The sequence below is a fragment of the Sinohyriopsis cumingii genome, unplaced genomic scaffold, assembly GCF_028554795.1.
Source record: "Sinohyriopsis cumingii isolate HCF-2022 unplaced genomic scaffold, ASM2855479v2 utg001850l, whole genome shotgun sequence".
NCBI lineage: Eukaryota > Metazoa > Mollusca > Bivalvia > Unionida > Unionidae > Sinohyriopsis > Sinohyriopsis cumingii.
The window spans coordinates 118,884-132,977 of NW_028316070.1; the positions used below are offsets into that span (position 1 = coordinate 118,884).

Here is a 14,094-nt window from a genome sequence, read left to right on the forward strand (position 1 = left end):
TGCAAATTAACTTTCATTTTATGACATTTTAGTGTTCTTGCTGACCTAATTCTTGCTTGTATCATTATTTTAATAAAGGCTGAAAATTCATATAATAAACTTATCTACACTAATATGCAAAATCAATTTTAATTTATTTACCTGAAAATTACTTGTGGTACAGCTGTAGCAAATATTTTACAATCAAAATTTACTACTAAAAGAGTTTTAATACATTGAATTTGTTGTATTTACCAAATGTCTTTTTAAAATTTTGTTAGTTTTAATGCTGACATTTTCTTTATTTTTTTTCTCTAACTAGTAACAGCATGAATGAGATCAATGTAGCATCAAACTCGCTTGAAATGGAATACTTGTGAGAGATGTAAATTTTAACATATTAAACCAAAATGTAATTATAATATGACTGGTTCCAACCAAAACTAATTGCAGAAGTATAATCAAATGTGCGTTTTGCATCTCAATAATTTGAATGTAATACAGGCCAAAGTTGACATCAGTTTTGAAAGAAAATAAAAACTTGTTATTCATTTGGTTGTATTTTTTTATGTTGTTGATATTTTTGTCTGTTTTTATTTGGCCAGGACTTTCAGTAGGATAGGCAGTGAGTAGATGAAGAAGACATTATAAAAGACTGATCTTTTGTGCCATCTTTGATAGAATGCATTGTAAACAAAATAGATTCAAACTCTTTGGCACATAATATAGGTGATAGCAAGAATCTGTAAACTGTTGGTATATGGGCATTGCCAAGTATATGCTGCAATATATAGTCTTTGTGTAAGAAACTATGGCCCTGGAGCCTGCATTCTTAAAACCTCTTCAGCTTTAAACCTAAGTTCAAAGTCAGAATTAATACAGTTTGATTTTCCATAATATGACAAAGAGAAATGTATGGACCTCTTTATTAGCATACTAAGTTTCAGTAATGGAGAGTTCTGATTGTATAGTTTCAAGCTTGAATATGGGATCTGGAAGCAGTTGGTAAAGCACTGGCTTTGCACCTCCGGTGTTGTAGTTTAAATCCCAAAATTTGGATGTGTAAACTTCATAGTTTATGTCTGACTTTATAAGTCTTATCCATAAACTCTTGGTCACGCCAACAAGAACACCAAGTTTCTTAGCTAGCAAAGTGCTTAAGTTTTCAATTTGCTGTAAATAATAAGGATAAAAATAATGTTAGGAAAAGAATTGTCCACTTGATTTGGTACATAATTTTATACCTGCTTTTAATGTTCCACTAGTTGTATTTGGACTTAGGCAGTTGAATCCAGGGAGTCCAAATTTGAAGAGTTCAGTGAAATGTGTACTTCTGAAAACTATTATACTTTTTAATGTGACAAAGGCTGAAATATGCAGCTTTTTGGTTTTAATAGATTTACTGATGAAGCAAGTTCCATATAATGCATTAATGTGATTTGCATTTTGTAGCTTGCTTCCATATGATGCATGAATGCAGAGTGCATTTTGAAACATGTTTCCATATGATGCATGATTGTCATGTACATGTTGAAGCATGTTTCCATATAGTGCATGAATGCAGAGTGCATTTTGAAGCATGTTTCCATATGATGCATGATTGTCATGTACATGTTGAAGCATGTTTCCATATGATGCATGATTGTCATGTACATGTTGAAGCATGTTTCCATAAGATGCATGAATGCAGAGTGCATTTTGAAGCATGCTTCCATATGATGCATTAATGTGATTTGCATTTTGAAGCATGTTTCCATATGATGCATGAATGCAGAGTGCATTTTGAAGCATGTTTCCATATGATGCATGAATGCAGCATGCTTTTTGAAGCATGTTTCCATATAATGCATTAATTTCATGTGCACTTTGCAGTTTAGCTATGTGCAAACCAGTATCAAATGCTAGTAATGTCCATGAATGCTTATGCCTTTACTGCAGGCAAGTTTGACTACAACAGTTTAAAGTTTTGTATTTTTAATGTGTTTTTGTTTTTGTCTTTTGTACTGGTCATGCAGACGAATAGTATTTACTATAAAGATCAAGATTTTACATGATAGTCAGCTGCACTATACCCCATACAATGCAGAGATGGAAGAACTGTTGGTCAGACAATCCTAAACAAGTTGAAAATTTTGCTGGACAAATTAACAGTTTCTATTACTTGCCCAGTATTTCACATCAGTTATGAAGAAACAAAAATCTACATTTTTGTGCTGTTTCGTGAAACTTAAAATTTTGGGCCTGGAGGCCATCATAGGATTTTTTAAGTTGTGCAGTGAATTTGCTTGCTTTTGGAATCTGTAGTAAAACTCAGTGTGATGTATTAGTTATGCAATGCAGTGTTGTTTGTTACATAAAATATTGATCCATTTATAATTATAAAACCATTATGCACTAAGTAGTTAATATATCATAAAATGTTCTAATAGTATATAGTTATGAAGTTCTTTTGGTGTAATTTAAGATAAATTTCAGTGCAAAGGGCAAATTATATTTGTAAAAATATCTTCAGGAATTTTCTTTTTTTCTTTTTAACTGTACTGGTCAAAGACAGCAGAGGATATGTTTTGGCATGTTGTCTGATATCCATTGTCCAGAATTCTTACAGTGTACACTTGTATGTTATCACTGCTCCTAAACTATTGAGAGGATTATTGAAACATGATGTACACATTCATGTTGAGATATGTTTGGTCATATGTGAAAATGGTGCCCACTGACAGTCAATATGGCTGCCACGGTTATCTTTTTGAAAGTCTTGTTAATGCTACACTTGAATTGTATTGCTGCTTGTCCTGAACTGATGGTTATATCAACATGTGTTTTCACCAAAATACTTCTTATAATATTTAGTGATCCTAGGAAAAGAAAATGGTGCTAATCTGACATCCAGCATTGCCATCTTGAACATCATGATGCCACCACTCCTCCAGAATAAATGGTTGTATTGATATGAAGTTTCACTAAACAGCTTTTTATGATATCCAGTTATTGCTAAGTGTAAATGGTGCATAATTAACCTCCAACATGGCTAAATTAGGCCATCATGGAAACCTTTTTTGTCATCACTCCTTCTGAAGAAATGGTTGATTTTATCTACATGGGGTTTTCACTAAAAGATTTTTTTATAACATGTAGCAGGTCCTATATAAAAATGATCCCAGTCTGTCATTAGAATGGCTACCTTCGTTGCAATCTTTAAAGTCTTTTTATTGTTCTTTTACCAGAATGAATGGTATCAACACCAGTTTTTACTAATCTAGCCACCAACATGTCCTTGAGATTATGAAGGAGTTTGAAAATGAGACCTGCTTCACTTTGGAGTGAAGTCAAAAGGTCCCTGCTGGCACCGTTGTATTTGAGTTTATGAACACATTGAATTGTAAATATAGAAATGAATTACAACCAAGCTTTGGATTCAGGTTTTTTTTCAATTAAAAAAATTCACCTGATAGTACACTGATATTGATTAAAGGTCAAAGATCATGGCTTGACCTTTTTTCTGTACTGGCTTGTGAGAATGATAACACAAGCATACATGAATGGAGTTTATCAAACCCAGCTTGTGCATATATTCTGAAGAATATCTTGGAAAGTGCCTATTCATTATTAATTTGTTTTCTTTTAATAAATATAATGGTTTATGAATACAGCAAGTCAAATTATTATTAATCATGGATATAAATAAACATGGCATATGGCTTATTTCTTGTTGACACTAAGAAGAGTTCAGTCTATCTATGATACCAGGTTGAGGTCAAATACCATGACACTTATCTTTTAGATATGTTAACTCAAAATATATAAAAATGTATTGGTATGCCCTACCACATCACTGGTAGGGCATATAGTCTCACTTATTTGTCTAGTCATTAATCTGTCCATCACACCATGGTTAAGATTTGTATGTTGTCCCAGGCACTGTATTGTGTATTCAATATTCAATGAACACATTTCTTTTGCTACAAAATTTGGTATGTGGGAGTTTCTCAAGAATATCTACAGTGCTTTCAACACAAATGAATAAAAAGAGAATAAAATGATGGAAGAATGGACTTCTTGTGGATACCTGCAAATTCTTTTTGACTAGTAAGGTGTCTATTTGATGGACTCTTATTTTTGGTCATGATTTTATATAATTCAGTTTTTACATGAAAAAGTCCTCATGGGGCTGTTTATATTTTTTATTAGTAATATAATGGCTATTGTTTTTTTCATCATATTTTGCATATCTTTAAAAATTTTGATTTGTGTAACATGATACATTTAATAGAGCACATGACAGAAATAACTGTAATCTAGATTTATTTCAGTCTCGTTCAGTAAACATGCTATGGCTTGTCTTTTATTCTAAATATTTGTGTGATGCATTTGAGTGATTTTCCTTCAAAATTTTATCATGGACTAGAGAAGAATGCTATTCATTCACAGAAAAAAAGACTGAAATTTAGCATCCCACAAAAAATAATTGAGTCCATAGTAAATGAAGCTGCTGTTAATTTTAAGGAAGGACAGCAGCAGCTAAATTACTTTAACTAATTTATTGTGCATTTTTTTCATTTTCTTTAAAATTCAAGTCATGTTTGGTAAATATTGCATTTCTTTATATTATATTCATTTTTTTATAATGCTCTTATGAAGAGACAGTAATAAATCAGACTACATCATCCGATTTAGACATCCAGCATGAATTACAGTACTCAGTCTTATTATAATTAAAAGCAAAAAAAATTGTAGGATTCAAAATAGGAATGTACTTTACAAAAACATGATCCTAATCAAAGCATACACAGAAAATCCATTGCATGGAATATTGAAACATTTTTGAGAAAGTAAAATCAGAATCAAAATTTACATGGTTGGTTTCATTAGAGTCTGTGTAGTATCACCATGATCATCTTGGAGCTGGTGGAATTGGGAGTGAATAGTGTTTGTATAGTTCTTATTGGATTTCATTTTGCAATACCATCCTTAATTGACTGGTTCTCAAAACACTCTCAGACTGTATCCTGCTTCCAGTTTTTGAAGAGCCAGTGAAATGAAAATTGTCAGTTTTCTGTGCAATTGGTTTAAGAGTGCCTATATTATAAACATTCATTTAGTGAGGATCACCTGAATACTTTTTTCTTATGTTGACATAGTTTTCATACTAGAAAATAATGTAGAATAGTGAAATTAAAAAGATAATTGATTTATTAATGTTCCTTTTTTAAAAAACTTTTTTGTTTTTAAAATTAAGTTATTTATGAAGAGAAAATATTAAAATTTTTATAGACATTAAAATGTTTGAAATATCTGCTTATGCTGTATAAAATTTCCTAATTTGCAGGTATTGCAGAGAGCATTCCAGAAGACTGTAGATCCTGTATCAAACTTTATATTAAATGAGGCCAAGTAAGTTGTTCTAAGGGATTCATGATTGAGGAAAACATTTTCACATACTAGACCATTTATATATGTAGTTTTATCAACCCATCCACATTATTAATATTACATGATTGTAATATCATGTCATATTTATATGATTGTAATATCATGTCATACTTAAATGTTTGTAGTATCATGTTTTACTTATTTGATTGTAATATCATGTCATATTTAGATGCTTGTAGTTTCATGTCATACTTACATGATTGTAATATCATGTCGCATCATGTCATACTTACATGATTGTAATATCATGTTGTATTTAAATGCTTGTACCGTATTTCATGTAATTTTTTGTAGACAGAAAAATTATTATTAATTTTTGTGTACGAAAAATTATATGTAAAATAAATAATTATCATTTTTCGGTTCTGACTGTACGAAAAATAAAGGGATTGTACCTAACTAATTCTGTAGAACACGTGCTACTCAACAACCTAATGGTACAAATGTACAAAGTAAACGTATATTATCTGTCTCATTTTGCTCTCAACTCAAGAATCTAATTACAATAGAAATAAAAGTACTCAAAAAGATTTTTGTTGTTATTAGTGAACAAGAGAGAGAGAGGGAGATTATGTCTCAGTGTGCAAGATCGTCTGCATTTAGAGCATATGTAGCTGTTATGTTGTGTAATGCTGGCATAATGATAGTCCTACATGTAAGACATATTTCATGTTATGTTTTAATGAGCACAAAAGTCAAAACATAAATATCAGCATTGAGGTCTTACATGTAGGACTAGCAAAATGATTAAAATAGTTTGAACATTTCTTAATTAAGGGTATTATTTTTTGGTAAATTGTATGCAACGATACGAGTCCACATTGTCAAGAAATTAAGTGCAACTTGTATTTTTACAGCAGCAATAATCTCATTATCAAATTGTAATAAAAAATAAAGAACTTGAAATAACGTTTTAGTTAATGCTCGTGAGCGCATGCATGCATGTGTGTTTGAGAGAGAGAGAGAGATGGAAAAAATGTGTCTGTGTATAAGACCATGTTTATTTAGGGTGGTTTTTATTTGTAGCTTTTACAAAGAGAAAAAAGACTGTATTTTGAGTTACCTGTTGATTGTGATAATCCTCGTGTATTACGACCCTACAATATTCCATTATCAATAAACACCGCTAAATCAACAATTCATTCTTGTTTTAATTACGATGTACATTGTCACAACAACTACATGGCTAAGCAGTGTTATTTATATGGTAATTAAACATGCTTAGCGCTTTGGTTATTCCATTTGAAACCAGACTGAGGGCAAGAATCAGCAGAATAGGTCAAATCAGTTAGGCTACCAGTAGGGAAATGAGGCTGTCTTTAGGGAAATGAAAATCTGTCAATTTGCTATTGAAGCCATTGTCTTTACAGAATTTGTTATAAGGACAAGCAATCATACCCATTACTTGTTATTTGAACTCGCCAATAAAGATAATAGAGCGGTATATCGATGGATAGATTTGCAATAAAATGTTAATTATATCCATGTCAAAACAGAACAAACACTTGAAAGATAGTATATGTGTATATACAAATCGATTTAACGGAGTCCATAACTTTCAAAATTACGATAGAAAATGACAAAGTTTTTATATTTTACATTTGTATGACCATAATGAAACAATAAGACTAGTTTACCAAAGGTCTGTGGTCTTCACTTTAGCATGTACTGAGATGTAATTTTTGTTGTATAAGAAAACATCAAAGGGTTTCCAAACTCATTTTAAAATGCACATGCTGTTTTGTTATGGTGATGGACTTTATAAGGAGAACTAATTAATGGCAATATTTCAAGGTATGGTCTGCGAAGTGCTTTGTCCATTTGATAATAAACACCAGTCGATATTGTAATGACAATAAGAGAGCTTATGCATCAGTCATTCTATTTTCTCACTAACAATTAATTATTAATTTTTATAGAAACAAAATGGCAATACAGTATTATCATTCTTTTTGCAAATGTAAATCTTCTTAGTAGAAATTTTATGTCTGATAATTTAATGGATTTTTCGAAAAATACAAAATGATATGTACGAAAAATTATGATACATTTAAATAATTATGATTTTGATAACTGGATTATGTACAAAAAATTAAAGGGTACAAAAAATACATGAAATACGGTAGTATCATGTCATACTTACATGATTGTAATATCATGTCATATTTAAATGCTTGTAATATCATGACATAGTTACATGATTGTAACGTCATATTTAAATGCTTGTAATATCATGACATAGTTACATGATTGTAATGTCATATTTACATGATTGTAATATCATGTCAATTTTTTACTTGATTTGTTATTATTATATTGTACATCATAGCTATTAAATGATTGTAAATATAATGTCCTAATATCACATTTTACATCCATTGCCCCATTTAGGGGGAGATATGAAGATTTGTTCACCTAAGGCATGCCAAATTCCATGAGGATATGACCTGTTGCAGGTGAGATCTTCATATCTCCCCCAAACAAGGGTACTACATATATCAAATCAGACAAGGAAAATATGATCATGTGTACTATACATGAAAAGCATGAGACCGGATCATATTGGGCAGACACATTGTTTTGTTCCCTGTTCCCCGACACATGACATTCTGTGTTCCAGACATACACAACTTTACTTTCATGAGGTATACATGTAATTAAACATGTTATTACATCTGTGTAAACATTATTTATTGGGATCCAGATGCAGTCAACATGGCAATACATTTTTAATGTTTTTTTTTAAAAATTAGACCATACACAAATAAAGTTTGAGTGTGTATAGTGGAGTCATCATATCCATTGATCAGTCCATCATTTTTATTTACTTAATATATTGTGAACCCTTTGAAATATCATCTTGAAATTTGGATTACTTTGGTATCATGACTAGACATTCTGTCTTGTAAAATGGAGTCTGTGTGTTCTCCAGTTTAAGAGTTATACCCATTTGTTATTACAAATTGTGTTTATTCATCTGTCCATCCATCTGTTGTACTCCTGTCCACTTAATATCTCTAGAACCATATGAGATATTTTCATGAACCTTTTCTGTATTTGTAATATAAGCAGAGTTTGTTTCTCATAAAAGTTTCTGCTTTGTCAGACTAGTACCTCTACAGTAATCCCCCCATTTGTTAAAAGTAGTATTTACTAGTATGGGGGTATACCGTAACCATTTGCTTACTGACAGATCCAATTATTTCTGTTCTTGATAAATAAACGTTTACATTTGTACTCATTTGATACAACAATATATGAAACTCTAAACATAATATGCTTTTTGGTTTCCAAGTTTTGCAAAACTGACTTAATAGTCAATTAGCAGTTTTAATTTTGATGACATTAAGAATATTATTGATTGACAGCAATGATTATTTCAGTGTTGGATAGAATCAGCATCTTAACACAAATTTGATCTTAGACAGTACATATTCCTCAGACTGTTCAATAATGAGGTACTTATTTCATCATTTGTACAACTAATAAATTTGACCTTCGTGACGTTACAGGTGTGTTTCAGATGTCAAACAAAACTATTATGTGAATAATTTATCTGAAGTATCTTAATATGTAAATGTTTATACAGGATGTAAAGATTAGTTTTCTTTGTTTTCTGTATGTCTCTTTGTTATTAAGCAAATGCCAACATTGATAGAGAGAGAGAGAGAGAGTTGTGTTATAAAGCAAATGCCGGTTATAAAGCAAATGCCAGTATCTCCAGGTTGAGAGACATAGAAACAGAACAAAAGAAGGCTGTTTTGCCAAAATCACCAAGCAGAGAGAGAGAGGATGTTTTATTATAAAGCAAATGCAACATCTCCAGGCAGAGAACAAGAGGATATTTGCCAACATTTAGGTAGAGAGAGAGGAAATAAAAAAAAAGCAAATATCAACATATGTATATGAGGAGACAGTATGTATGTTGTTATAAAGCAAATGCTCAAATAACCAGACAGAAAGGGAGGATGTTTTGTTTTAAAGCAAATGTCATTTTGGGGGTGGGGTGCATTTTTCAAAATTAATCATTTGTTTGTTTTTGTTCCAATGTTCCACATTATTTTCTTTCCACTGCAGACCTCGCCTACGATTGTCTGAGGTCGGCCTGTTCAAAACCTGCCTTGGTCTTCTTTCGGCTATGTTGGCAGACAATATTGAGATTGGAGGAGAGCTCCACATAGAGAGACTGTACCTGTTCTGTCTCATCTGGACATTTGGTGGACTTCTGGATGCACAAGATAGAAAGAGTTTCAGTGATTTACTCAAAACCCTCTCAACTGCGTACGTCTTTTGCATAGCATTGAAAATTGTTTTACTCATAAATTGTTAGAACAGAAGTTTCTTAAGAGTGCAGCCTCTGGCCATATGATGTAACAAAACTAAATAGCTCATTTCAGCCTAAATCATGGCCTTCTTTAGGAGACAGTCAAACACACAGACACACAGACATGCATACATGCACATACACACACACACACACACACACACACACACACACTTCCTGCTGTAGATAAATTCAGGTTGCTGACTGCCTGAACTTGATTCAAATCACACCAACATACCTGTTTATTTCCATTATTGAATTTCAGGTGATATTTTGTTTGTTTAGATTTTGGTATTTTAGCATGGGGAGATAATGTATGCCTAGATATCTCTATAAACTTTACATGCTGAAGCCAAGCTGACCTGTTTTGTGACACTTAAGCTCTTTAGTGATGACTTATCCAACCATAACTCATTAATGCCTTCAATCCTTTCTGAATTATCACTGATCACACATAATACAATCCAAAGATTACTTTTAGGTTATTGTCTGTAAAATTAGCAATTAAAGTTGTCATGCATATGACAGTTAAAGCCCTGTGATCACAGGAAGTCTTTACCATAAATATACAGCATTGTAAGCAAGGCGTGAAAAAAAAATCCAACAAATTTCTGTTTCTGAATTATTTGAATAATAATGTTGAATACACTGGAAATTTCAGTGAGTGACAGGATTGATGGGAGACACTCCTAACCCAGCAAGGAAAACTTTTCTCACTAAATTTGCATAACATTAAATACTTGCTTCAGTTTCATAACTCAATTGATACACAACAAATGTATAATTGTGATAACAGGCCTTGTCAGAAAAGAAACCCCAAAAGTTCAAGAGTATTTTACACTCTCCTTTTCTCTCTCTCTCTCTCTCTCTCTCTCTCTCTCTCTCTCTCTCTCCATATTTGCTACCTGTCCTTATTCAATCATGACAAAGAGACCAAGTCACTATGTGACAATAACAACAATTTCACTATTTAAATAAATAAAATTCAGCATTCTCTGTGGGGACTATTCATGAGCTAGTATCTAAATGAAACACATTGTATATGACATTAATGATTTCCAATCTGTGCTAGGCTGATCCCAGTAGAATCTATGCTGGGCTGGTCCAAGCATATCTTGATTAATCCCAAATCAAGCAGAATCTATGCTAGGCTGATACCATTATATAGAATGTAGTCTGGACTGATCCATGATTAAGTAGAATCTATGCTAGGTTGATTACAGTATAGCTGGGTTGATCTCAAATTAAGAATAATTGGCTAGGCTGATCCCAACGTGAAGAAAATATTCTGATTTCCAATTACATATATCCTAAGTAAAGCAAAATACTTTGGTATAAATCCACAGTGTGACATGGGTTGATCCCAGTCTTCAAGACTTGAATAGTCTGGCCTGATTCCAGAATTTTCAGGGTAACATGGGTGGGTCGGCAGGATGATCCCCTTCTTAACACCATACAAGAAATTTTATTCAAAGTCATGCCACTATTATTGTATAGATTATGAGTATCTAATTGGAGAAGAGAGCCAAAACAAAAATTTTATTTGTTTTGTATGTGTTTTAAGCAGAGATATTAGATGTATTATTATCATTTTACTTTTGGCTTTTATTTCCAGACTGCCAGATGATGACAGAGACATATGCGTGTTTGACTATTATGTAGACGAATCAGGCGAGTGGGATCCTTGGATCTCAAGGTAGATTCTAGCAGATTCCTAAAAATGATATTTTCCCTAATGAAATACTTCAAATTCTGTTTATGCTTTTAAAAAAATGTTAAAAGTAACTAATCCAGCTGAATGAAGCTCTTTGAATCCTGGATTCTATTTGAAATACACCAAAATTCATAATCAGAGGATGTTTTTATTTTATATCTAGGATGGTATCATTGCTATCCTTGTGAAAGTACTAAACAAACGATATCTTAGGATGAAAAATTTGATAAAATTCATTGTGTGGTTTTATTGTTGAATATTTAACATTTAATTATACCAAATTTACTTAAACTTGACAGCGTTAAATACATAAACTTGATCTCTTTTTGCCCACAAATTATTCTCCACACATCTCTTCATTGTTTATCAAGCTGAGGATATGTAGAGAATTGTTCAGACAATTATAAGTAATACTGTCTTTACAAATTGTTTGCAGTTAATGTCTTCATGATACTTCATCTGTGTATTAATGTGGCAACTTTTATCATAGTCCAGATTTTCTTCTTTAAATTTTCATACATACTTTAATTGCATTGCTGATCATATACTGAAAAGTTCTGCCAAATTTGGCTTTAAAAGTCCAGCTTGTACCAGAGTAAATTTTAGGGTTTGTCATAAAGAAATGAAATGAAATGAAAAGCTTGAAAATTAACTGCTTAATTGCATTTTGCCAGAAAATTTTAACAGCCTTGAGTATACAAGTCCTTTAGTGACAGCTTTGTAGTTACAGATACATTGTTTTGAGTTCTGTCGGGTTTGTGGCAATCAACCAGTACATTGGTACTTGGTAGTTATGATATTTATTACATTTGTCCATTGATTGACTAACTTTATCATATGAGCTGTTGAATATCTATCTGATCCATATTGAGGAAAAACATAAAAACTTAATCTCTGGTAAGGCTTACAGAGACAAACTAATTTTTATCAAAATGGTTGGCATTTCTTCTTTGTATAACAGTCTTTTCACTTGTTTCAATGAAGAAATACGAGTTCTATTTTCTATTTTCTTTGATATATTTATCATGCAAGATATGTATGTGTTTATAAGTATTATCATTGTCACTTTTGTTTATTATTACTATTATATTTATTATTATTATTATTATTATTATTATTATTATTATTATTATTTTGTTATCTTTTTTTTTAAAGAGTACCTGAGGCTGTTTATGCTGATAACCAGGACATGTTGGGAGAGGTGTTTGTGGACACGGTGAACACAGTGAGTATTTTATATGATCTTTAGATGCTTTCATTAAATGAACTAAATGTAATAAAGTTCACATCAATTATACAACATGCTCTTACATTTTGTATAAAGTATTTGTGATGGCTCAGGTTGTGGCATTAACTGTTTTCCTGTGGTTGTGAAAATGGAAACTATGAAGGAAGCCACAAACATCATATGATTGGGTATTAAACTACCACATTCTGCCTTGGGTCTTGTCTAAATAGCTACCATTGGTGGGAAATTAGCTTAAAACTGAATGTCAAAATAAATTCAGCAACAGCTGTTATTTTACTGGCTGTGCCAGTTATATAGTAGTAAAAGGCACAATAAACACATCACACTTTATAATAAAATTAAAAAAAAAATGTACATTAGACAAAACTGGTGACTAATATTCATTGTAGGCAAGTCATCTTATCACATGATGTTTTCAGCCAAACTATGATGGCCATTAACATGATGATTTTACTTAAATACTTCTTGCAATATGTAATTGGATCTAAATAAAATGGAGCAGAGCTAACCACCACCATGTCCTTGCAATAGTAAACAAGTTTTAAAAGAATGAAAATGGTGCAGATATAACCACTATGTCCTTGCTATAGCAAATGAGTTTTAAAAGAATGAAAATGGTGCAGATATAACCACTATGTCCTTGCTATAGCAAATGAGTTTTAAAAGAATGAAAATGGTGCAGATATAACCACTATGTCCTTGCTATAGCAAATGAGTTTTAAAAGAATGAAAATGGTGCAGATATAACCACTATGTCCTTGCTATAGCAAATGAGTTTTAAAAAAGAGTTACTTGACCTTGTACTGTTTACAATTTTGTACTTCATACAACTTATGCACACAGTGATTTGTAAACATTTTGACTATTTTGAAATTGCAACATATATTTTTTATTTTATATACTTTTTTTAAAACAAATATTGATTTTATTTGTTATCATTGAAGAATGCATGCTTTTCTTTTATTTTGAAGGATTTATTTTCCTCAAGATTTAAAGTTTTTAATGTTCATATCTTTATTTTTACTTTACACTATATGGTAAGGACTATGATGATATCCGATTAAACCCCATACATTCATGTATACATATATTTGCCCATGGTATCAGTTTCAAAGTCAAAGGTCATGACATTTTGATACTGATTTGTCAGCATGTTAACTCGGATATAAAATAAAATATTTTTCTTACCAAATTAGATAGAGTTTCTTCACTAATATCTAAAATGGTTTCAAAACCAAGCAGTTACAAAGAAGAAAAAGGGGAGGGGGACAGATTTCTCATGAATTACTGCAGATTCTTTTTGGCTAGTTGAGTATCAGTCCCTTCAGCATACTCTAAAGATAATACCGTGGTTGGTTTTCTGATACTCTAAACCAGTGAATTTAAAAAGCAGTT

The 14,094-nt window shown here is 31.6% G+C and overlaps 1 protein-coding gene across 1 annotated transcript in view; it reads left to right on the top strand.

The window, feature by feature from the left end:
* LOC149771451 (dynein axonemal heavy chain 5-like) overlaps nucleotides 1-14,094 on the top strand; it is a gene marked incomplete at both ends in the record, with an annotated part of 186,111 nt that overhangs the window by 117,274 nt on the left and 54,743 nt on the right. Inside the window, 4 exons of the mRNA XM_089948431.1 lie at nucleotides 5,309-5,373; nucleotides 9,490-9,693; nucleotides 11,352-11,432; nucleotides 12,606-12,675. Of these exons, the coding sequence (XP_089804557.1) occupies nucleotides 5,309-5,373; nucleotides 9,490-9,693; nucleotides 11,352-11,432; nucleotides 12,606-12,675 (420 nt within the window). The remainder of the gene's footprint in view (nucleotides 1-5,308; nucleotides 5,374-9,489; nucleotides 9,694-11,351; nucleotides 11,433-12,605; nucleotides 12,676-14,094) is intronic.